This window comes from Ovis aries, chromosome 3, assembly GCF_016772045.2.
Source record: "Ovis aries strain OAR_USU_Benz2616 breed Rambouillet chromosome 3, ARS-UI_Ramb_v3.0, whole genome shotgun sequence".
Lineage (NCBI taxonomy): Eukaryota > Metazoa > Chordata > Mammalia > Artiodactyla > Bovidae > Ovis > Ovis aries.
This window is the reverse complement of record NC_056056.1, coordinates 215,497,755-215,522,558: the sequence shown is the minus strand read 5'-3', so window position 1 is coordinate 215,522,558 and position 24,804 is coordinate 215,497,755. Positions and strand designations below refer to the sequence as shown.

The window sequence follows — 24,804 nt, the reverse complement described above, 5'->3', positions numbered from 1 at the left end:
GGGCTCCTGAAATGGCCTGCCTCCTGGTAAGAAGAGTGCTGAGGGGCTGGGTCAGACACGGCACACCTTGAGCCAGCATAATTTCAGTGGTGGAGACAGGAGACTCCGACATGAACTATGCATCTCTGGTGGTGAATTCAAAACAAGTTAACGCCAGGGGCGCCTAGGTGCGTCTGTATCCTGTGAGGCACCATTGCCCAGTGTCAGGACGGGTGGTGGGCACAGGAGAGATGACACTGCACGAGCCCTCCTTAAGAAGGCCAGGGACCAGAGAATGGACAGGCCCTGGGGAGGGGGTGGTAAGGAGGCCTGGCTGGCACTGGATCCCAACTCTGCCACTTGTTAGAATCCAGCAAGCTAACAGATGAAGTGTTTGGAAAACTACCAAGAGCTCTCTGAATGTTTGGACTTATTACATATTAACAAAGAGCCTGCCTTTGGCTTTCCTTGCGTCTCAGAGACAGCACAGGCTTTCAAACTGGGCTGACCTGCGTTCTGTCCTCGGTCCTCTTTAGTTCCTGGGACTTGGACAAGTCATGTAACTTCCCTGGTGGAGAAAGGCCTCCCAGCTCGGACACAGTCACAGCCCTAATAGTCTCCACAAGGCCTATATATGACCCAGAACCTCTTCCTCCCTCCCGCTTGCTGGCTCTGCTCCAGCTGGCCTTCTCACTATGTTCTCTCAACATATAAAACATGCTCTGGCCTCAGGGCCCTTGCACTTGCAAGTTTTCTCTCCCTAACACATTCTCCAAGTATCTGCAACATTGCCTCCTTGCCTCTCTGCCCAAATGATGCCAATTAGGGTGATGACCATCCAGTTCAAAACAGTAACTCCTATCCTTGATTTTTCTCTATAAGATACATCACCACCCAACATGCTCTGCGTGGTTTATAACCTGCCTCCACCCATTAGAATTTAAGATGAGGCCAGGGACTTTATTTTTTTCTTTTTAATTAAAAGTAATTATTTGTTTTTTATGGGTTTTGCTTTTTTACCCGCTTCCTTTCTTTCATGCCTAGCAACACCTGGTTGGCTCACCAGGTGAAAAAAGGATCCAATCTTCTGTGCATGAAATCCTACAACGGGCCTGATACACAGCAGGCATTGTTAGACTCCTAGAGCTGCTGTAACAAATTACCACAAAGTTGGTGGTTAGAACAGAAACTTATTCTCACAGCTTTGGAGGCTGAAAATCCAAAATCAAGGTACCAGCTCTGGCGGAGAGCACTCCCTTGGCTCTTGCAGCTTCCGGGGGCTCCAGGTGCCCCTTAGCTTGTGGCTGCCTTTCTCTAATTTCTACCATTCTGTGGCCCTCTTCCTCCCTGTGTGTCTCTGAGTCTAAGGACACATGTCATTGGACTTACGGGCCACTTGGATTATCCAGGATAAGTCAAATTAAGATACTTAACTCACATCTGTGAAGACCTTTTTCCAAACATCAGTGATAGGTTCCAGGGGTTAGGACATGTGCGTTATCTTTTCGGGGACCAGCATTCAGTAACTACCGAATGAACTACCAGCATTCATATCAATAGGAAGCAAGGACACAGAAGAGTTTATGAATTAAAAGTGTTGGGGGTGGGAAAAATAACAGCATCTCATTTAGTCCTGCTGCTGCTGCTGCTGCTAAGTCGCTTCAGTCGTGTCTGACTCTGCGTGACCCCATAGTTGGCAGCCCACCAGGCTCCGCTGTCCCTGGGATTCTCCAGACAAGAACACTGGGGTGGGGTGCCATTTCCTTGTCCACCTTTAGTCCTGACTCCCCATTAAAGCAGACTCTATCCTCATTTACTTCACTGGTGACTCGGATGGTAAAGTATCTGCCGGCAACGCAGGAGACTCAGGTTCAATCCCTGGGTCAGGAAAATCCCCTGGAGAAGGGAATGGCAACACACTCCAGGATTCTTGCCCGGAGAATCCATGGACAGAGGAGCCTGGTGGGCTACAACCCCAGGCCATGGGGTTGCAAAGAGTCAGACACGACTGAGCGATACCAGACAACATCCTCATTTACAAGCAAAGAACAGTGCGCAGTGATGAACTGACCTGAGAGCAGGAGCTTCCGCCCCAAGAGCCATACAGGTATCCACCCCAGGGTGACAGGCGACATCCCAGATAAGGAAGCCAGATGACCAGTTCCAGCCACCGCTGTCCCAACACGGAGGCCATGGACCAGGCCCAGATCTGCCCAGCTGCAGACTCTAGGGATCCTCAAGCGGGTGCACAGCAGTGAGCAACACGGCCAATCCTCCTCACTTCATCTCTCAACAGAGGGCAGGCAGATCTCAATTTTCAGCTACGTCTACCAGCCCAGAGGTTGCACAGTAAATTAGTGACACAATTCAGACTCGAATCCAGGTGTGATGCCTTCCAAACAGTGGCTCTTCCATGTTCTCTAGCCTCCTTATAACCAGAAAACTTAAAAGAAACCAGCCATGTACCAAGTGAGCACAAAGCCTAGCTTCAGAATTCACAACCACCTTGTCACTGGGTGGCAGGCAGGAGCCTCACCAGCCACCCCCTCCCAAGTTCCGGGAAATTGCTTTGGAGGGGATATATAGACCCTGCAGATCTTGACGGTATAGCTACTATTTAACCTCTTGCCACCAGTCTTTTTAAAGGATGTGATGCTCTGTAATTAATTATCATTGGTGGTGCTGGGTCTTCGTTGCTGCACAGGCTTTTCTCTAGCTGCAGTGAGTAGGGGCTGTTCTCCAGTTGCAATGCAAGGGCTTCTCACTGCAGCGGCCTCTCTCATTGCGGAGCACGAGCTCTAGGTTGCTCAGCCTTCAGCAGTTGCGGTTCCCGGGCTCTAGAGCGCAGGCTCAGTAGTTGTGGGGCACCACCTTAGTTGCTCTGTGGCATGTGGGATCTTCCTGGACCAGGGATCAAACCCACATCTCGTGCACTGGCAGGCGGACTACCCCTGAGCCACCAGCGAAGCTCTTCTTGCTACCAGTCTTAGGGTAGGACTTTCTAAGATAAAAACACAAGTTTGGGAAATGAAAGACCAGTCTTCACTACCTACCATCTTTGACTTGGGCAAGCTACTTAATTAAGCCTCTTTCCTTGAGTTTCCCTGGTGGCTCAGATGGCAATGAATCTGCCCGCAGTGCAGGAGACCTGAGTTTGATCCCAGGGTTGGGAAGATTCCCTGGAGGGCATGGCAACCCGCCAGTATTCTTGCCTGGAGAATCCCCATGGACAAAGGAGCCTCATCAGTAAGTTCAGGATTCCACATCTTTGGAGTGAGATAATGCATAAATGGTGTGCAGACCATTCTGAGGGCTCACCTCTGAATACAAGATTTCTACAGATCCAGGAACACTTGATCTTTGTTGTATAGGTTAGGTGAGCTACCTGAGACAACTTCAATGAAGCTTTCACAGATCTATATGATCTGTGCTTTAACTGTTAGAAAAGATAAGATTAGAAATCAGCTCCGATAATAGTGTAGGCTGCTAGGTTTTGAGGTGAAGATGCCATCTCAAAGAAGTCTCCAAGATGGCAGATCCCATATGGTCATTTACAGGAGGGATGGGAAAGAATGTGAAAAGCAGACACAGCTTCGTAGTGACTGGCTGTGATGGTTCTGGCAGACAAGCAGTAGTTTCAAACTCACTGCGGGTGGGAGAAGCTGCCTACTGCATAAGTTTGTTGTTGTTGTTTAACATAAGTTTTCAGTGTGAAGAATCACAAGACCTTAGCAGCATAACACAGTAGAATTTGGAGCCATCTTATAGAAAAAGCCAAACAAACCTTTTGCTCAACCCAATATAACTGCATGACCTTGATTATGTCACTTAACTCCCCAGGTCTGTTTCAACAAAATGGGGCCCCTACTACCAAACCTGAGCTGTACAGTACAGGAAGTGTACCTGGACTCCCCAGGACAGTCCTGGCAGTAGGTGTTCAGTGAAGAAGTGAAGTGAAATCGCTCAGTCGTGTCCGACTCTTTACGACCCCGTGGACTGTAGCCTACCAGGCTCCTTCCTCCATGGGATTCTCCAGGCAAGAATACTGGAGTGGGTTGCCATTTCCTTCTCCAGGGGATCTTCTCGACCCAGGGATCGAACTGGGGTCTCCTGCATTGCGGGCAGACGCTTTAACCTCTGAGCCACCAAACACCCAGCACTTGCACAAATATGCATGCAAATTTCGGCAGGTCATTAATGCTCACAGGATTTCTTTGAGATGCAGATAAGACACTAAATATGAAACTGTCCTGTATACCGTATAATGCTTTATGAATATAGGAATTAAGTAATTCAATTTAAACATCAATAACTAATGCATCAGGAAATAATATCTCATGACACATGGGAAATTACATATAGTATTCTTGTTCACAGACGCTCCCCAACAAGAAGACAAATCTGACTCCAAAGAAGATCCTTTATTAAGAACGACTTAAAACACTTCAGTCCTTGATTCAAAAAACTTCAACTCAGGTGACTGGCCAATGGCTGAGCTGGGTAAAGCCTTCATGGTGGCAGAACATGCCCTACAATGACATCAAGATAAGCCCCTACTCTGAGTAGTGTCAAGTGTGAATATACTCAGGGTCTCTGTCCCATCTTTTTCAGGGTTCGGTTAAGCTGGAAGGGAAGGAAAAGCAAAGTCAGATATTGGCTTTTTCCCCAAACCTTTTCCTACGGTGTGCATGATCACGAGGCCACACCCCCAAGCCACCCCTCTGATGCAGACACGTCACAGCGTCTACTATCACGGCATCACTACTAACACAGCGTCTACCATCACAGTGCTGGGTCCTCCACCCGACATTCTCATAGTGCCGCACAGTTCATGCAGCTTGTTCTATCTGCCTTTCACACTGGACACACACCTTATACTGCTCTAATCATTTTATAGATAGGAAAGGGCCTCAGGGTGGCTAGACTTGCCAGGACTGTGTTACTGTCCTGCAGAGTCATCCAGTAGCATGGCCCACAGCACAGCAGTGACCTCTGCTGGAGGACTCAAAGCACCAGGATGCTGTGGCTCCAGCTATGGGCGCAAACAGTGACCCGCAAGGCCTCTCTGAAGGCAGGGCGTGGAATGCACCAAGTCTGTCAAAACAGAGCTTCAAGGTATCTGCCTGTAAAGACTGGCCAGACCTGTCTAAGTTGTAGAGTAACCAACTGCCAGATGGGGAGGGACGGGTAAGAGCAGGCAGTGAATCCACCCATATTAGGAAATAACAGGGAGGGAAGCGAGAGCCGGCCACCTGCAGAGAGAGATCTTGGGAAGAGATGCTCCAAAGAAGGCTGATGCAGCAACTCCTACAGGCCCAGCCCCACCCCCCGGACCCCAGGGAGCCAGCCAGTCTAGCTCAGAAACTTCAAAGGCCAATTTCAGGCTTTCTTGAAAACAGAAATGAGAAATAAAACACTTAAAAGCTCCCCACTCCATTCCCAACTCCTGTCTCCAGCCCCCACACCACTCTCCACACCTCTCACCTCTTCAAATTTGTGAATCTGCCGAATGAAGAAATCCCCATAGCGCCGGGCGACCTTGGTGTCTGCGATGTGGATCATGTCCTGTGGGAAAAGCAACCACAGAGGAGGACTGAGGAGGAGTCACTGACGGACTCTGCAGATAGCAGTGGTGCTAAGTGCCAGATAAATCCCTATCTATGGGGGAGCATTAACAGCTAGGTGCTGCTCTTTGTAGATGCTGAGTTTTACTTCACATTAACTCATTTATTTTCTGGTCTTTTTAATGAACATGAATCTGTTGGCAATAGTAACATTTAAAACATACCATTTTATTCTCATATACTGTTTATAAGTTCCAAATTAGTTTAGATTTTAAATGATTTTTTAGCTCAAAATATTTTGTGGAGCTCTGTTTATCTGTAAATTCCTACATAATCTAGTTTAGGACCCAAGAACTTCTTGAATCTCTTGATTTTTTTCAAGTCAAGAATGAAAAAAAAAAAAAGAACTTGCTAACTCTTGGAAGAAGACAATCCAGAGATGGCTGGGACTAGTTCGTCTGCTCACTAAAAGGAATGTAGCAGGTAACTGATATGGCCCAAGAGTGTCAGGCACTGGGAATAAATTCAAACAGAATTTTACGTAGCTGATGCAACACTGCAGGGGGGAGGCGGTTTTGATTTTTAAAAACATGACTTGGGAACTAAGATCCATCAAGCTGCATGGCAAAAAGCACAAACAAAAAAACCCCAAAATTTCCCACCACCACCACCAAAAAACAAAACCCACACAACTTAAAACTTTCACTACTGACACATCTCTACTTTTGGTGCTTCTGTTCATGGCAGGGATAGCCAAGAACTGAACACTAATCCTCCCAAAAGCCATGAAGTCTAAAATGAGAGGACCTGGTTTAGCAAGGTAAGTTTCCAAAAGCAAACTACCCAAACGGTCCAAGCAATTCTAGAACTAGGTACATAAACCCAAGAGAACAGGTTCACAAAACTTCATAGCAGTGTTACCCATAATGACCAAAATGTGAAAACAGCTCAACTGTCCACCAACTAATGAGCGGATAAACAAAGTGTGGTTTGTCCAAAACGTGAGATGCTATTCAGCCATAAAAAGGAATAAAGCACTGATACCTGCTACAACCTGGATGAAATCTGAAAAGACGCTCAATAAAAGAAGTTAAACACAAAAATCCACACATTTCATGATTCTAGTTTTCAGACAATATTAAGAAGAGACCAATCCAGAGGTAGAAAGAAAGCAAATTACTGATCTGCCAGAGGCTGTGGGGGCAGGGGAACTGGGAATGCTGCTAATGGACAGGGATTCCTTTTCGGGGGATGTCAGAAATGTTGTGGAATTAGAGCAGAGATGGCTGCCCAACATGGTGAATATACTAATTAATCATGGAATTTTACCCAGTAAAGTTATTAATTTTAGCTTTAAAAACTGCCAGCAAAAAGTAATATGTTTAGAACAACACACTTTCTTCCCTTTTTCACCCCTCAAGCCCCGCCTCAGCTGTGCTAAGCTGATTTTCTGCCTTTTATAAGGGTGAGTACCACAATATCCACAAAGGTGAATGGGTCAAATGACATACTAGTTTTCTGAACATGATTACTTTTTTAATCTGATAGTTTCAAAGTAAGTTTTGTGTTGATTGGTTATTTCTGTTGGAACATGGGTCTAAGAGTTAATTTTAAAAAGCAGTTGTTACATTCACAGATGTAGAAAACAGACTTGTGGTTGCCAAGGGAGAGGGGGGTATGGGAGGGATGGATGCGGAGTTTGGAATTAGCAGAAGTAAACTATTATATCCAGGATGGATAAACAAGGTCCTACTGGGCAGCACAGGGAACTATATTCAACATTCCGCAATAAACTATAATGGAAAAGAATATGAAAAACAATATATACATATGCGTAACTGAATCACTCTGCTGTACAGCACAGATTAACACAACATCACAACACTGGAAATCAACTATACTTAAATACATTATACTTTCTGAAAGTGACCAAAAATGTAGGATATTTTTTAAAAAACTGCCTCATAGCAGCAAAGAGCTGACAAGAGAATGAAGAATCATTTAAGAGAAAACAAACCATTCTGCGAGCAAAACACAGAAGCCCCTCTGCACTGAGGGGATTTGCTAATCCTAGAAAACCTGGGCGGAAGACCATCCTTGTAACGCTGAGATCCTAAAGAGCTGCATCCTCAGCTACAGGTGATCCAGAAGTGAACTGCCATCCCACTCCTGACACCAAGCAAAGCCTGCCAAGGGTGGGGCAAGAAGCGTAAAAGAGACTCCTCTCTGAGACATATTCTTTTGACAGTCTACCGCCTGGCCTTGCCACCCAGCTGCTCCCAGGAACCTCAGTCTGCTGAGTTCAGTCTATGGTGGTCCCAGACCAAGAATATTCCCAGGCACCTTGTGGAGGCAAAAACAAATTCCCTTCACAGGAACAGATGTTCATCCTTGGCTTCAAAGAATATCAACAAATATTTTTTCAAGGACAACGAATCATATGTAGTAAAAAAGAACAATAATAACCAAGCACATACGGAAACACTGCACCATTAGTTTTTTTTTCTTTTTAAAAGAGAAAGCTAGAAACAGAACTGGAAAGAGAGATGAAAGAGGTACAGGATGTTTTTAATCAAAAGTATCCAGAAGAGAGGAGACAAAAAGATTGAAGAAAGGTTTAAGAGACATGAAGGATAGAGGTCTAACATAGATTAAAGAATTCCAGAAGGAGAATAGAACAGAAACAATACCTAAGACTTACTGGCTAAGAATATTCCAGAAGAGATGAAAGATACTGATCTACTAACTTTTAACAGATTCTTTAAGTCTTTATCAGGGTTCTAAACATGTCTGAATACAACGTTTTCTTGGGAGTTCCCTGGTGGCCTAGTGGTTAGGATTCTGGGTTTTTTTCACTGTCATGACTCAGGTTCAATCCCTGGTTAGAGAACTGAGATACCATGAGCCCAAAAAGAAAAGAGGAGGGGAAAAAAGAATGTTTCATTCATTTTTGAGTATTATGTACATGGTGCAAACAAACAGGGGAAAGGTGATATTTCATGCAAAGAACAATTGGAGAAGTCCAGCATATTTTAAGCCTGGAAAAACTCACTTAAAACAACTTAGGGAAAAAAAAACAAACTTACAAGTACATTAAAATGTTCAGCTTGAAGGTAAACTCTAACAGGGAGGGACGACCCTGGTGTCCAGTGGTTAAGAATGTGCCTTGCAGGGCCGGGCACACAGGTTTGATTCCTGGTCTGGGAATTAAGATCCCGCAACCCGCAGAGCAGCTGGGCCCACACACCACAACTACTGAGCCTGTGTTTTCCAGAGCGCCCCACACCACAGCTAGAAAGAGGCCCACGAGCCACAACAAAAGATCCTACATGACGCAAGGAAGGTCCTATGGTCTGCAACTAAGACCTGCAGTAGCCAAATAAATTAATAAATATTAAAAACCAAACACTAACAATATTCCTCAAACTGCCTTTCGCTATGCACTATATTGCTTCTGCATCTTTCCAGAAATGACTCTTTGCATATACAAGCACATATATCATTAAAAAAAAACTTAAATGGACGATCGACAGCCACTCTATAAAATCATACCACCACCCAAATGTCCACCAGCAGAAGAATGGAAACGCTGCAGTCAATAACTGCAGTAGATGTCAGACCACCACAGAACAGGCATGACTGAACTACTGTGCCATAGGACAACGCTGGATGGTGATTTCTCTCAAATATAATGTCGAGCCAAAGAAGTCAGCCAGAAAAGAGCACATCCTGCGTAATTCCCTTAAAAGAAGTTCAAAATCACTAGCACCTAGCTAGGGTGGTACAACTCGGGACAATGGCTTCCTAGCCAGTAAGGTACTTCCAACAGTCTACAAAGCATCATCCCCCTTTCTTGTCCCACCCCAGCCTCTTCTCTGGCACCGCATTGCCGCTGTCTGGGCTCGCTCTGGCCTCAGGGCTTTTGCTCTAATTGCTCCCTCTGCCTGGAATGCTCTTCCTCCAGGTATCTGCTTGCTAATTTCTGCACCTCCTTCAAGGCTCAGCTGCCAGTTCACTTTCCCAACAAAGTCTATCCTCATCATCTTATTTAATACTGCAACCTGTGGCTTCTACTACCACCAATCTGACTTACTCCACAGCCAAGTGGCAACATCTAAACTATTACATGGTTTGATTAATGATAATGTTTACCACCTACTTTTTAAACACTAGAATACCAGCACAAGGGCAGAAATCTTTGTTGATTTTGTTCAGTATGTCCCAGATGCATACAACAGTGAGCAGCATCCTGAGAACCTAGCCTGGCAGGGTGGGGCGGGGGGCCAGCCATACCTTATCAATGTAGAAGTCAACCTCAGAGGCTGACTGAAATTCTCCATCTAGGGCGGAGATACCACTGGTCCACACCAGGTTCTTCATTTTGTGTTTGAAGACAAGAAGCTGGATTCGGAACTCCTGCTCGGTGAGGTCCAGGAAGCCGGCCAGCTTGGCCACGGGCATGGTGGTGTAGAGCTTGAGGAAGCTGCGGATGGTCGAGAGCTGGGCCTGCTGCTGCACCTCGTCAGAAAACACCTTCAGCTGCTGCAGGAAGGGCTCCTTGTGGTAATTGGGGTGCACGTTGTCATAGTTGGGCACTACCGGCGACAGGAATTTGGGGCAGGAGTAGCTGAAAAGTTCCTCGTAGACCTGCGGGTCACCTTTCTGCATGCGCAGCATCTTGTCTCCGTATTTCTCACGCAGCTGGAGGTGAATGCTCTCGTCGATACGCATGGGGTACATGGTGAGGGCGATGGCCAGCAGCGCGTGCATCTGCTCATTCTGCTTGTTGATCTGGGGGTAGAGGGACAGACTGCTGCAGGGTCCCATGAAAAGGACCCTGTACCCTCCCAAACGCTCTCTGTTCAGACCTCCTGACTTCTCCCTTTGTCTTACACCCAGCAGCTGAGTTTCCCAATGTCTCTCCCAATCCTCCCTCTAGCTCCAGTGAACTTCTGGTCTGGTTCCAGGTCCTCCCTGTCTCCTGGATTCTTTACTGGTACCTCCGTCTCTGTCTCACAGTCCACCCTATGTACCAAGGCAGGTCAATCCTACACCAATTACGATCAAGTCATCTAGAAATATCTTTTTTTGAAAAATATTTTAATTGTTTCTTATAATATCTGGAAATCTTTGATGGTACTTAACTCCTGTAGAATACAGATTAAATACTTTAGCTGACTAGTAAAGGTTATCACAAAATCTAACACCCTAGTCTGGTTCTTCTTCTGCCTTTCAGTCCAGCTGGTTTACTGCGCTGCTACATGGTCACACTTCCAAGTCTCAACACCGCTGCTTTCCTTAGAAACCTCCCCCCAGTTCTGGCTTCCCAGGTGGCTCAGCGTCAAGAATCTGCCTGCCGACGCGGGTTTGATCCCTGGATCGGGAAGATCCTCTGGAGAAGGAAATGGCACCCTACTCCAGTACTCTTGCCTGGAAAATCCCACAGACAGAGGAGCCTGGCAGGCTACAGTCCATGGGGTCGCAAAGAGTCGGCCATGACTGAGTGGCTGAGCACACACACCTGTGTTTCAATCACTCACATCATCATTTCAACCCTAGGCCTATTTTGGATCCATCATCCTCCAAGCAAATGGCTCGAGTGCAGTACCCATATCTAACTGATTTTAAGTACCCACAGCCCAGTGAACATCCTAGATACTGCTGGGGGATAAAAGTAAAAGAAAAGATACTAATGTCCTGATCATCAAGGTGTTAAGGATCCAAAGTAATGTGTAACAAAAGAAACTCAGCATAGGCTAGCCATTAAGAAATCATCCTATTGAAAAAGCAGGCAAAATAGCAAAATTTTGGTTTACCCAAAAACTGTTGGCACTGGTGTGTCAGCTGGTCAGAGGCCTCCTTACCATCTCATATTTGTATGTTGTCCTCTGGAACATGCTCTTGGTCCTCTGGATGTAGAGGAGGATGTTGGCAAAGACCCGGATGGCATCCTGGTAGCGACGCATCATCAAATATGCAAAACCGACATAATAGTATGTGGTAACCTGGCACTCGGGCACGCGGGAATACATGCTCTGTGGAAGGGGGCAGAAGCGGCATCCATGAGTCTTAAGACCAACTCATCCCAGCTAGGATGTAAAAATCAGCAGGGCCTAGTGTTAACCAAAGCAAAAGCATCAAGAGATCCCTGCAGAGTCCCTGAACTACTCAGAGGAAGCCCTGGCTCTGGAGTTGGAGGCTCCAAGTAGATCGTACCACTAACTGATTATGTGACCTGAAGACTCCATTTCCTTGGCTGTAAGAGAAAAGACTGGACCAAGTGACCCTAAAATTTCTTTCAACTCTGAAATCCTCTACACTTCACTTGTACATTCTTTCTTGCTTTTCCAAATAAGCCCTATAAAGGAACAGACTGATAAGATACATACATCAAACAAAAAATGTATCATGTTTCTATCGTGAGGCAAACAACCACTGCTAACATACCTTCTCTCTCCCACCTCCGAACTTCTTAAGTATTTTGTTAATTCTTTGGTGAAAGCTGAAAGGTAAAAATCTGCCTAATCATTCTGATTTGAAAATATTATCAATAGGAGTGGTGAATATCCGAGGCGTTATTAAGCATCAAAGAGAAAACCACCCTGTCCAGATTCAGGTTTTCCCTGCAGTAGTTTTCCAATTCTTGTCTCAATGTTCCCTGGGGAGGAGTCCTCATTTTTTCTCCTTGAAATCTGTCCTAATAGATCAGATGTTCTCTTAAGGCCCTGCAAATGTGGGCCTGAGGAAACAGGGAGTTACCTTCTTGTTCAGTTCGATGTTCTCTAGCACCTTGATGGCCTGGTAGTAATCCCCCAACAGCGAGTGCAGTCGCAGGAGGCCCACCAGGCTGAAGTAGCCGAGCATCTTGTAGAGGGAATGCCGTCCGTACTCCCCGGCCACACTCTCTGGGTCGCCTGAGGGACAGACAGACAGTGTACACTTCAGGGGAGGCTGGGAACGAGGGCAGGCCTGAACCTTCAATGTCACTCAGTGAACTCTTAACCTACTGTCAGTCTCCAAAGCTTTCTGCAAAAGGAAATAACTCTGCCTTTGAATGAACAGAAGAAGCACGCCAGCTGTGCTAATCTTACATTCACCAGTTATGTCACCTGGTGGCGGGGTGGCAGTCCCCTCACACACCTGAGAACACAGAAGGACCCCTCTCATCAATAAGGGCTCCTCACTAAGGCCCCTCCTTTCAGGATGTCCACGAGATCAAAGCTATCTTCCTAATAACACTAAGATACCAAGTGCCTTTCTCACTGAGTTGACATTTGCACTGATGGTGCAGAAACAATGTGGGTAAAACCACCGGCAACTTAGCATCAATCAGACAGTGGCACCGAACTCTACTATCGTCACTGTATTCTTTACCACCGCTCACCTGCAATGAAGAACCAGCCGCTCTTTTTTCACAAAACCCCATTGTTACTTAAAAGAATAACTGATATACAAACTATGACTATTCAGACATGGGTATTTAGCAGACATTTTCTCAAAAATGAGTTCAGTGAACTTGTTAAGATACCAATGTCTGTTAAGTATCAATGAACCGATTTATCAACTTTTAAGTAAAGATTAGAATTTCATAAAACTTCTATCTGCTACTATGAAAAACAGCTTCCCAAAATAAGGACTTATCTGATGAGGTTGATGGTCAAAGTAACAGATATGGTTTCAAAAAACTGTATAATAAAATGTGTCAACTTTCAGAAAATCTTGCTAGCTCATTTTACAAAATCATGCATGGATAAAAAAATTCACTCAGGCTGCAGGAGAGACCAGTAAACCTTAACATGACAAAGTAAAAGTTTACTGATAAGGTTTGATTCCACACTGCAACTACCCTATAGAAACTACCATGGGCAAGTTCTGGTGTAGAATCAAAGAAGAGCTGGGCTATGCGAAAAGGCTGATAAACAAAGTTTCTCTTCCCTGTCCCAATTAAATATCTGTGTGAGACCAGAGTCCCCTCAGATACATCAACCAGAGCAGTGTCTTGCCACACACTGAGGGAAGAGGCAGAAGACTCCTCCAGCACTCTTCCCCAAAGCCACATTTAAAGAGGTTTGCAAAACCACCACTCTTCTCACTGGAACAAAATGCTTATAGAGATAAACTTTGGGATTCTTAATCTTTTAGAGTGTCAAGTGGTCCTCACACCAAAATGTCTGAGAAGTGCTTATCTAAACAAAGGCCCTGGAGAGGCAGCAGCAGAAGTGTTTACAAACGCAGCTCTTAGGAAGTACTGGTTCATTCTGTCAGCCAACAGATGGCCAAGCCCAGCAGCCTCCAAATCAGCACTCAGCTCCTATTCGCCCCCAGACACCAGAGGAGCAGCCCATCACCCGAGAGACGGCGGCTCCTCCTACCCACGCCACAATGCCTGGGGAACCGACAGCGGGCAGCGCTCACCTCCGCTCGTGTACACCTCCAGCTGCCGGTTGATGTTGGACTTGTCCACTAGGGAGTGAAGGACATTGAGGACGCTGTGGACATTCCAGATTTTGGGATTGGAGCGAAGGAAGTCGATCTCTTCCTCTGACTTCTTGGCGGTCTTACAGCGGTACTGACTGAACGACTGAAACTGTTGAGGAAGAGGGAGAGATGTAGCAGGGGCATCAAACCCAGAGGGACAGCACAGCGCTCCTGCCACCACTTCTTCCGCGACAGCAATCTGCGCGCTCACTGCTGGCTCTGTGAAAGCCGTCTGTGATTAAGCTGTGAATTTTGTTCGTTACGATATTACTTATTCCACAGTGAAATAAATATCTGTAAAATGACAAGTAGTGGGAAAAAGAAAACATTCAATTTGGAGTCAAACACAGTCTAGTTACTCAATGTCTCTGGACATCACAGTGCTGGCCGCTAGAAGCTAAGTTCTAGATGACCTAAGATCACTCTTCAACTTCAAAACATCATCTTCCTCTAAGAAGGCAGGAGAAAACGTTTCTAAATTAACAATAAACAAAGAATAGTATCCAGAATGTAGAAGGAATTCTCATTAAGCCAAAAAGAGGAAGATTATCCAACAGAAAAACAGGCAAAGAATACTGATAATTACTTTGAACAGGCTTGGTCAGTTAGTAGAGAAAATGCTCAATCTTTTCAGAGAAATGTAAATTAAAATGATTACCATTTCTTTCCTATCAAATTGATAAAAATTAGACCAATAACATCCAATACAGAAATCTTGCTTTCTAATGCTGATAGTAGTAGTATAATTTGACACAGCCTTTTGAGAGTAGTAATTACTACTTATTAAAATTCGAAAAAAAAAATAAATAAATAAAATAAAATAAAATAAAATTCAAAGTGACAAAAATGTTTTATTTCTTGATTGTGGTTGTGTATATATTCGTCAGATCTCAACTATATTCTTAAAATTGGTATATTTTATTGCGTGCAATTTATGACTCTATAAACCTGATTTAAAACAATTTAAGAAGCAAATATCCTTCAGCCAACAACTCTACTTCCAGTCATCTCCAGAAACAGACTTATGTGTAGCACATAGATCAGAAGAGTGGTACATCACATGGATGGCACAAAAAAATACGGCAGGCCTTTATACGCTGATTGTCTTTGCAGATCCTAATTGATATCTCTGCAAAGGCAAGGCAGGAAGACACTGTCACTTAATCTGCAGTTAAAAAAAGTCAGTAATAACAAATTCATATATTACTATATCAACACAAATAAATGAAAGTGGTGGGGAATAAAGAGGAAAAAAAGAAAACACTTCTTTTTAAAAGGAACAAGTGGTGGGGAGGAGCCACTCACCCCATGAGGTATATAGCTGGCATTTCTTAAGCGGCTTAACAGCACTCTCACTTCTCACAAAGACTGGCTGGAGGAATCATACCTAGCCCATAGTGGGAGTCTTTGTTAGAAGTGAGAGCACTTAAACCTGTTAACAGAGCACCACTTAAGCCTAGGGAATTAGGATTATCTTTAGTCGGATGAAGAACCTTAGCACAGACTCTGACCTGCTTTGAGCCAACAGGATGGCCAACCTTCTAAAATTATGCCAAGTAACAAGCCAAGGGACGGACTTCCCTTGTGGTCCAGTGGCTAAGATTCCATGCTCCCAAAGCAGGGGACCTGGATTTGATCCTTGGTCAGAGAACTAGATCCCACATGCCTCAACTAAGAGTTTGCATACCACAGTGAAGATCCCATGAACTGCAACTAACAGCAGGTAAAGCCAAATAAATAAATTACAAACAACAACAACAACAACAAGACAAGACAAGGAGCCAGAGAAGGCAAATAGGGCCGGTGTGCTCTGTGGCCCTCACTGGCCACAGGCACTGAAGCCTGTCTTGAGCAAGAAGCCTCCTTCTCACCAGGCCCTAGGAAGGTTTCCTCAGCTCTCCGATCACAACGCATCAGCACTTGGTATTTAGAGTCGCTTTGATCCATGGAGTTCAAATAAGAGCTTTATTAACAAACCGATTTTTCCTGAAATACCCAGTAAGAGCTATGTTATCTCAGTAAAACACTAGAAAAAAATTTTTCCCCAAGTTCAACTTCCTTTTTTTAGTAATAGTTCTCTTAGGTAATATTTCCCCTTTGGTAAAAATGTCCTGTTTTACTCTAATCCAGAATATACTCACATCACCAACACCACAATCAAGATATAAAAACTTCCTGATCCGTAGGTGATCCAAGTGAGGCTCAGAAAGCTGAAAAAACATGTTGCTACTACAGAGCCACCAGCTGGCCACACCCCACAAGACCCCACTTCTAGCTGACTCCAAAGCCTAGGAAACCTGTATTCTTCCTATCAGACAGACCACCTCTCAAGGTCAGGCAAGAAAGTGTTAGGAGTCTGGAGCTCAACTCTCCTGACTTCCAAGTTTAGAATGGAGCTCTCAGACCTCACTGAATTCTTCAGAAAACCACAACAAAGAGTTCAGTGTGACAGGGTTATTTCTCACTATGCTGGGATGGTTTTATATTATGTATCTTTTTCTGTGTGTGTGTGTAGCAGAGTTTTATTAAAGTGAAAAAGGACAGAAAAAGCTTCTGACACAGATATCAGAAGGGGGACGGAGAGTGCCCCTATATCTTTTTAATAACACAAACAACTGTTAACAGCTGTTCTTTGTTTGGACGAGTTATTGAATATTTCAAATTAAGCCAAGGCTGACCAGCTACCTGGTAGATGAACTCATCGATGATGTCCCAGAGCCACTGGTTGGGAAGTTCAAGGGGAGCAGGACCATCAGCATCTGTGCAGAAGACCACAGAAAAGTCAGACTCAAGTCAACGACTATGCCCATTCAGCAAGGCTGCAGAACACAATTTTTAATTCCTCTCTTAAAAGGACCATGAATCTCAAGACCTCCTCTCTTCCCACCTGCATGTTAAAATCCTGTTAAAAAGAGATGAAGACAAATATTAGGTTTCATCATAACCTCAGACTCACTAAGAATGTAGTTGAAGAGATTGCAGTAGTTGTAATACGATTCAAACCTCTGCTCCAAGGAGGGTCCTCCCTGTAAAGAGAGCAGAAGACAGAAGGACATTTAACCTGATGGACTCCACTCACGGCCTGCCACCGACAGCTGAAGACAAATACAGCTGACCTTTGAAAACACGCGGGTCAGGGGTGCCAACCGTCTGGTCAAACATCTATGTATAACAGAGTCGGCCCTCCATACACTTGGTTTTTCCATTATCTGCAAAGTCAACTCTGTAGTATATTTACTGAAAATACCTGCATGTAAGTGGACCCATATAGTTCCAACTTGTGTTGTTCAAGGGTCAAACATACATGAGAACTGTGTCTGCTCCCCCCTTCTTAGCATGTAAAGAGCACTCCAGTGATAGGGAAGACAGTAAGTGCTACAGCAGTTCAAAGTGATCCTGAGTATCTGACCCTAAGGGTCAAATTTTATGCCAAAACCCTTAACTGACCTTTAGACACCAGGCATGCACATCTGACAAGCAGAGGAGCAAGGGGAAGGAAAAACAGGACTAACAGAGGCAAAGAGATAAAACTGTGGATGGTGCTTGAGGGCTAGGGAGTAAGGCAGACAATGCTACACTGGGCTTCAATGGGCCAGAAATGCAGAGGTCTTTTAGGGCCAAACAAGAATTATGCCAGGGGTTCAGTAAATCCACCATCACCTGTTTCGGTAAATAAAAAGCTCAACTGGAACACAGCTATGCACACTCACTGTCCATGGCTACTACAGAGGTGAACAGATTCTGAATGAGGTCCAGAATACTTACTAACTGCTTCTGTACATAGAAGGCTGCTGACCCCTGAGCTAGACTTCACACTGTTGGTAAATGAGAACCACGGGTCATGTCTGAGCAGGGGAACAACATGACGAATGGTGTATTTTTGATGGACTGGAAAGAACACTGCCTTGGAGTCTCAGTCCCACAGCTTACTAACCATGGGGTCTGACAAGGTATTTAATCTCTCTGAAAAATGAGATTATGAAGGTAAAGTGCCTAATACAGTAAACGCTCTTTCAGTGAAACCACCACCTGCCCGAGCCCAGTCAAGGAGAACTATTAAAGGTGGAGAAATTAAACTAGCAATTGTGTTCCAGGGACAAAGATGGCATAGAGTTTAAAAACTGCCAGCAACATTTAGATACTCACACTGACTTTGGCATATATGTGCCTGTAGTATAATTCTTTGTACAAAATCAGGAAGACAGCATCTGAAAGAGATGGCAGAGGGGTGCTTTAGGAATCCACTGAACAACTAGTCAGTTTTACCCTTGGTGGGAAGTAACAGGGTAAATATGACTTCAGAGATTAAACAACATCAAACGTCCAATACTCATACTCCAAGAATACATGCAACAAGAAAATTCATTTCCCATTTTACTCTTTCAAATTCATCTTAACCTCATTCAGGCCCATATCCCTTCACCGTTTAGTTATTACTGCCATCCAGCTGCTTAACCAGGACATAATAATAGCTCCAAGGAAGATAACATGACATTTAACTACTGAAATTGCACATGCAAGGGGATCTTTGACTGAGACATCCGATTTTAAGGAATTTATCCTGTCGATATGATGCAACCTGAAAAAGAAAGATGTGGGGAAGCTCTTCAGATACTGATGCTGTGCAGAGTTCACATACAGGTCTGAGACTATTATCCTTAGGCCTGCTAGTAAAGCTGCTCCTTGACCAGCATCTGGGAACCCAGGTTTCAGAAGGGTTCCCACCAACCTGATAAGATTGGTGTCCTTAAACTGTTTGTGCAAACCACATGTTTTATACTGAATACCTGCTTTCCTTCTGGGAGTCTGGAATTTCAGTACATGTTGTGTTTGTAATGAGCTGCTATGGTAGACAACTATGGTCACACATGGTATCACAGCTCCTTGCTCAAGGAATGAAGTACAATCCATGTGACTCCACTGGAGAGGACTGTTAAAATCTCAAACTGAGGTTCTCTCAAACTGATACTCAGATACGACACAATCTCTATCAGAATACAAGGTGATCCCAAAACTGAAAAGCTAATCCTAAAATTAATATGGAAGTTCAAGGGACACAGAAGACCCAAAGCAATTTTGAAAAACAACAAAGTTGGAGGACTTATACTTCCCAATTTCAAAACTGTCCAAAGCCACAGCCACAGTGTGGTTGGTACAGTCATAAAAGATCCATGGAGTCAAGTTGATAGTCCAGAAATAAACCTCTACATTTACATGATTACTAATTTCCAAAAAGGGTGTCAAGACAATTTAATGGAAAAAAAGTCTTTCCAAAAACTGGTACTGGAAAAACTGGGTATCCACATGCAAAAGAATGAGGCTGACTCTTCCTACTTTCAGTTCAGTTCAGTTCAGTTCAGTCGCTCAGTCGTGTCCAACTCTGCGACCCCATGAATCACAGCCCGCCAGGCCTCCCTGTCCCTCACCAACTCCCGGAGTTCACTCAAACTCACGTCCATCGAGTCGGTGATGCCATCCAGCCATCTCATCCTCTGTCGTCCCCTTCTCCTCCTGCCCTCAATCCCTCTCAGCATCAGAGTCTTTCCCAATAAGTCAACTCTTTGCATGAGGTGGCCAAAGTACTGGAGTTTCAGCTTTAGCATCATTCCTTCCAAAGAACACCCAGGGCTGATCTCCTTCAGAATGGACTGGTTGGATCTCCTTGCAGTCCAAGGGACTCTCAAGAGTCTTCTCCAACACCACAGTTCAAATGCATCAATTCTTCAGCGCTCAACCTTCTTCACAGTCCAACTCTCACATCCATACATGACCACAGGAAAAACCATAGCCTTGACTAGACGGACCTTTGTTGACAAAGTAATGTCTCTGCTTTTGAATATGCTATCTAGGTTGGTCATAACTTTTCTTTCAAGGAGTAAGCCTCTTTTAATTTCGTGGCTGCAATCACCATCTGCAGTGATTTTGGAGCCCCCAAAAATAAAGTCTGACATTGTTTCCACTGTTTCCCCATCTATTTCCCATGAAGTGATGGGACCAGATGCCATGATCTTCCTAATTTACACCATATGTAAAAGACTCCATCAGAAAGTGAAATGTGAGGAGGTCAGAAAGCCCACTCTGGAGCAACTGTAATGACCCCAAAAATTACACAGGGAAAAAAAATCAGTCAAGACAAAAATCTCACTTTCAGCATTCACCACATATGAAAAATCTGTCCTCTTTTCATTTATTCAGCTTTCATTCAACAAGTTACATCTACTATGCACCAAACCCTGGGGAAATAAAATGAAGAACAAAACAGATACAGACCATTCTGAACTTTCTAATGACTTCCAGTCATAGGATCCCATCCAGCACCCAGGACACCTACCATTGCCAACCTGTGGAGCAATGGTTTCAGCCTCAGGCCAAGGTGTATTCTTGAAGAACCTTTCAGTCAACTTGGTCCAGCTGAAAACCAAACAGAAATACTCCATAAGTCCAAAACAGGAAGGATCTGTTTTAGAGATCTGTCACATTTTATAGATAAGTACCCAAGCTCAGCAAAGGGAAGAAGTCACAGAACCAGAGCCAGGGCCAGAGCCTCCAACTCTATAACTTTCCTCAACCCAACTCTGCACCCCAACCTTTCGTAATACAGTGAAACGTTTCTTTTACATCAATTAGGCAACCACCAAGCTCTTCAAGATCATCTCCTGCCCTTGTATCATGAACTCTGGAGTTGTATTTCCCTGCTTACTGTTCCCTGACTTGAGAACTCCCTTTCAGACACCCCCACACACCTCCCTCAGCTTCCCCTCTTTCCACTTCCGAGAGTGCTCTTCTTCAAACATGGTAGGAACGGTATTTGTTGTAGTTTGATGCCACAACAGCCCTAGAGCATCCAACCCAAACACTGATGCCCAAGATGCTTCACGACCCTATGTCCTCCTGAAGTCTTTTCTGAGTATCCAGCCCTGACTGACCTGTCTCACTTCTAAAGCCCTTTACACAAGGGCAGTGCCCTCAAAACTAGGATGCAATCAGGAATTCCCTGGTGGTCCAGTCGTTATGACTTAGCACTTTCACTGCCATGGCCTGGGTTTGATCCCTGGTCAGGGAACTGAGATCCCACAAGTCACACGGCATGAACAAAGCGGGGAGGAGGACTAAGACAGGAGAACTGAGAAGCAACCACTCTAGAGCTCTGCTCATCCCATCATGCACTGAGAAGTCGTACAGCACAATTGAGAAACTAGGCTCTGGTGACAGACCGTGCAGGTTCAAAACTCAGAACATCCACTATGTGACTTAATCCTTCTGTGCTTTGTTTACTCAACGATAAAATGAGGAAAACAATGGTACCTACTTCACAAGGTTGCTGTGAAGAGTACATGAGTAAATACAAGAAAAGCACTCACGACACTGTCTAATTTATACTGATCATATACGTAATTACTATTATAATGAATACTGATGGTATTATTTTAGGCCTTGTACAAGTTCTGGATATAGAGCCCAATAAAATAATGTCTGCAGCCCCCAAAGAATCACAGAAAACCCTAGGGCACTATCTTTACAGAATAATGATTAAATATCACCCTCTTCTACAGACTGCATTACTCAGCCAGTCTCACCCAGTAGGAGATCATTTCAGCCAATGGCCCATACCTGTTCTCATAGATGTCCTGAATCTCATACACCTTCTGGTCAATGACGTCGCTGGAGACACGACTGGCCTGTAGCTCATACACCTTCTGGTCAATTAGGTCCGAGACAGTTTTGTGGAAGTACTGGATGAAGTTTTTGATCACTTCAGGGATCACTTGATAGGTCTGCTGTTCATACTGACGCTCATAAGCCAGATCCTGCTTCGGATCTCCTAGAGATCGGATATGATAAACACTTCAAACCCGTATGTATGACGTAACAGGAGGGCAAGGAAACTAAACTCATGTCTATAAAACTAGGTGTAATGCCTTTTTAAACACTCTCCATGTCACTCCCAATCCCCACTGGTCTCTTTCTTCACAACATTTTCCACTACTCATTTTATTATTAAAGGAATTTATTTGCTTACTGATTCCCCCACCAGAATCTAAAGTCTATGACAGCAAGAACCTTACCTGTCTTGTACCCAGGTCTACCCTCAGAACTTGGGATGGTTATCGGGAAGGGGGTGGAACTGCGGTTAAGAGGAAGTAAGTAGTAGGCACTATTTTTTAAATAACTAAACAACTGCCACTCTCTATCAATATGATAGTATAAGCAACTAAACTTTAATTTTTCACAACAAGATTTTTTTTTCAGGTAATAGTTTAAACAAGGAAAACCTCAGCCAGGACAACCATCTTTCCTTTGTAAGATTTTGAGGTGGACCATGAAAAAAGCCTAGTTTAATAGGCTCTGTACCACCCTTTGCCTGAGAGCTAATAACTGACTCCAAACCTGGATCATCAACACCTAGTTTTAAACAGGTGCCCATCAAGGCAGCTGTGAGACATTCAAAAAGGTGCCAATCCTCAGAAGCACCCAGCTAGCCGAACCCATAGACTCACCTGTGTGCATATCATAGTCGCTGGGATAAGCATAGGGATCGTAAGCAGCCTATTAACAAAAGAGACACAGATAAACAGTCACCAGTCTGTGAATCCAACATGCTCGTTCTAGGTTCCTAAAGACACAAAGGCGAGTAAGACAGAAGCAGAAAATACTAAGAAGAGGTGGCAAGAATACAGGGAAGAACTATACAAAAAAGATCTTCGTGACCCAGATAACCACGATGGTGTGATCACCCACCTAGAGCAAGACATCTTGGAATACAAAGTCAAGTGGGCCTTAGGAAGCATCACTAGGAACAAAGCTAGTGGAGGTGATGGAATTCCAGTTGAGCTATTTCAAATCCTAAAAGATGATACTGTGAAAGTGCTGCACTCAATATGCCAGCACATTTGGAAAACTCAGCAGTGGCCACAGGACTGGAAAAGGTCAATCTTCATTCCAATCCCAAAGAAAGGCAATGCCGAAGAATGCTCAAACTACTACACAATTGTACTCATCTCACACGCTAGCAAAGTAATGCTCAAAATTCTCCAAGCCAGGCTTCAACAGTATGTGAACCATGAAGATGTTCAAGCTAGATTTAGAAAAGGCAGAGAAACCAGAGATCAGATTGCCAACATCCACTGGATCATCAAAAAAGCAAGAGAATTCCAGAAAAACATCTACTGCTTTATTGACTACGCCAAAGCCTTTGACTGCATGGATCACAACAAGCTGTGGAAAATTCTGAAAGAGATGGGAATACCAGACCACCTTACCTGTCTCCTGAGAAATCTGTATGCAGTCATGAAGCAACAGTTAGAACTGGACATGGAACAACAGACTGGTTCCAAATAGGAAAAGGAGCACATCAAGGCTGTATACTGTCACCCTGCTTATTTAACTTATATGTAGAGTACATGATGTGAAATGCCAGGCTGGATGAAGCACAAGCTGGAATCAAGATTGCCAGAAGAAATATCAATAACCTCAGATATGCAGATGACACCACCCTTATGACAGAAAGTGAAGAACTAAAGAGCCTCTTGATGAAAGAGGAGAATGGAAAAAACTGGCTTCAAATTCAACATTCAGAAAACAAAGATCATGGCCTCTAGTCCCATCACTTCATGGCGAACAGATGGGGAAAGGAAATATTGAGAGACTTTTATTTTTTTGAGCTCCAAAATCACTGCAGATGGTGACTGCAGCCATGAAATTAAAAGACACTTTCTTCTTGGAAGAAAAGCTATGACCAACCTAGACAGCATATTAAAAAGCAGAGACATTACTTTGCCAACAAAGGTACGTCTAGTTAAAGCGACGGTTTTTCCAGTAGTTATGTGTGGATATGAGTGTTGGACTATAAAGAAAGCTGAGCCCAAAAGAATTGATGCTTTCAAACTGTGGTGTTGGAGAAGACTCTTGAGAGTCCCTTGGAATTCAAGGAGGTCAAACCAATCCATCCTAAAGGAAATCAGTCCTGAAAATTCACTGAAGGACTGACGCTGAAGCTGCAATATTTTGGCCACCTGATGCGAAAAACTGACTCATTGGAAAAGATCCGGATGCTGGGAAAGATTGAAGACAGGAGAACGGGACGTCGGAGGAGACAGTTGGATGGCATCACGGACTCGAGGGACATGAGTTTGAGCAAGCTCCGGGAACTAGTGATGGACAAGGAGGCCTAGCGTGCTGCAGTCCATGGGGTCGCAGAGTCGGACACGACTGAGCGACTGAACTGAAAAGACACAAAGACGAACAAGACGCAGTCCCTGCTCTGGAGCGACTCATGTGCCTCTGAGAAAAGGGAGAATAAATAGACAATGACAATACCTCGTTACGGCCGCAATAAGGAAGAGCACAGCACAAGAAGCTGTGGCAATCAGCGCGGTTCGACGGAACTGAGTCCAAATCATAAGAAAACAGAGTTCAGCTACAGAACCCTTTATCTCCAGCCTCGGCCCCCGGGCTTGAAAAGGAGAGGACGAGGGGACCGGACACACGAGGTGGGCGGCCGAGACCCGGCTGATCTGGAGTCCGGCGCTGTGAGTGGCAGCAGCGTGAGTACGCGCACGCGGCGAGGCCGGCGGGGGCTCCCACAGAGACGCAGACACCATTTCCCCTTCGGGGTCAGTATCCTAAAAGCCCTGCCCCTGTGGCGGAGACCGGCACACTTCAAGGATAAGTTACCTCAGACTCGTAATCATCAGCGGGGTATGACATGGCTGCGGCGGCCGCGAGCCCAGCCTGGAGAGAGCAGAAAAATCAGGCCTCGCCTCAGTCTGGGCGCCGGAAGTCT

General features: G+C 44.6%; 1 protein-coding gene and 1 long non-coding RNA gene across 4 annotated transcripts; one reads left to right on the top strand and one right to left on the bottom strand.

The window, feature by feature from the left end:
- Positions 1-6,456, top strand: LOC121819230 (uncharacterized). The gene is made up of 3 exons (XR_006059477.2): positions 1-131; positions 4,357-6,026; positions 6,291-6,456. It is a non-coding gene; the product is annotated as an uncharacterized LOC121819230 (long non-coding RNA).
- On the bottom strand, positions 4,386-24,804 carry EIF3L (eukaryotic translation initiation factor 3 subunit L). Of its 3 annotated transcripts, XM_004006982.5 has the most exons (13): positions 24,696-24,804; positions 22,520-22,568; positions 21,633-21,843; positions 20,353-20,432; positions 18,168-18,229; positions 16,978-17,047; positions 16,707-16,780; positions 13,959-14,130; positions 12,303-12,457; positions 11,408-11,578; positions 9,837-10,334; positions 5,464-5,544; positions 4,386-4,602 (listed from the first exon to the last, which is right to left on the bottom strand). In XM_004006982.5, exons 1-13 carry the CDS (start codon positions 24,726-24,728, stop codon positions 4,564-4,566), a joined length of 1,695 nt encoding a protein of 564 aa, XP_004007031.1. In that variant the 5' UTR covers positions 24,729-24,804; the 3' UTR covers positions 4,386-4,563. The 3 variants fall into 3 exon arrangements, with proteins under 3 accessions (XP_004007031.1, XP_060270251.1, XP_027823895.1); XM_060414268.1 differs by having other exon boundaries at positions 4,386-5,544; XM_027968094.2 differs by lacking the exons at positions 20,353-20,432; positions 22,520-22,568; positions 24,696-24,804 and having other exon boundaries at positions 21,633-21,711.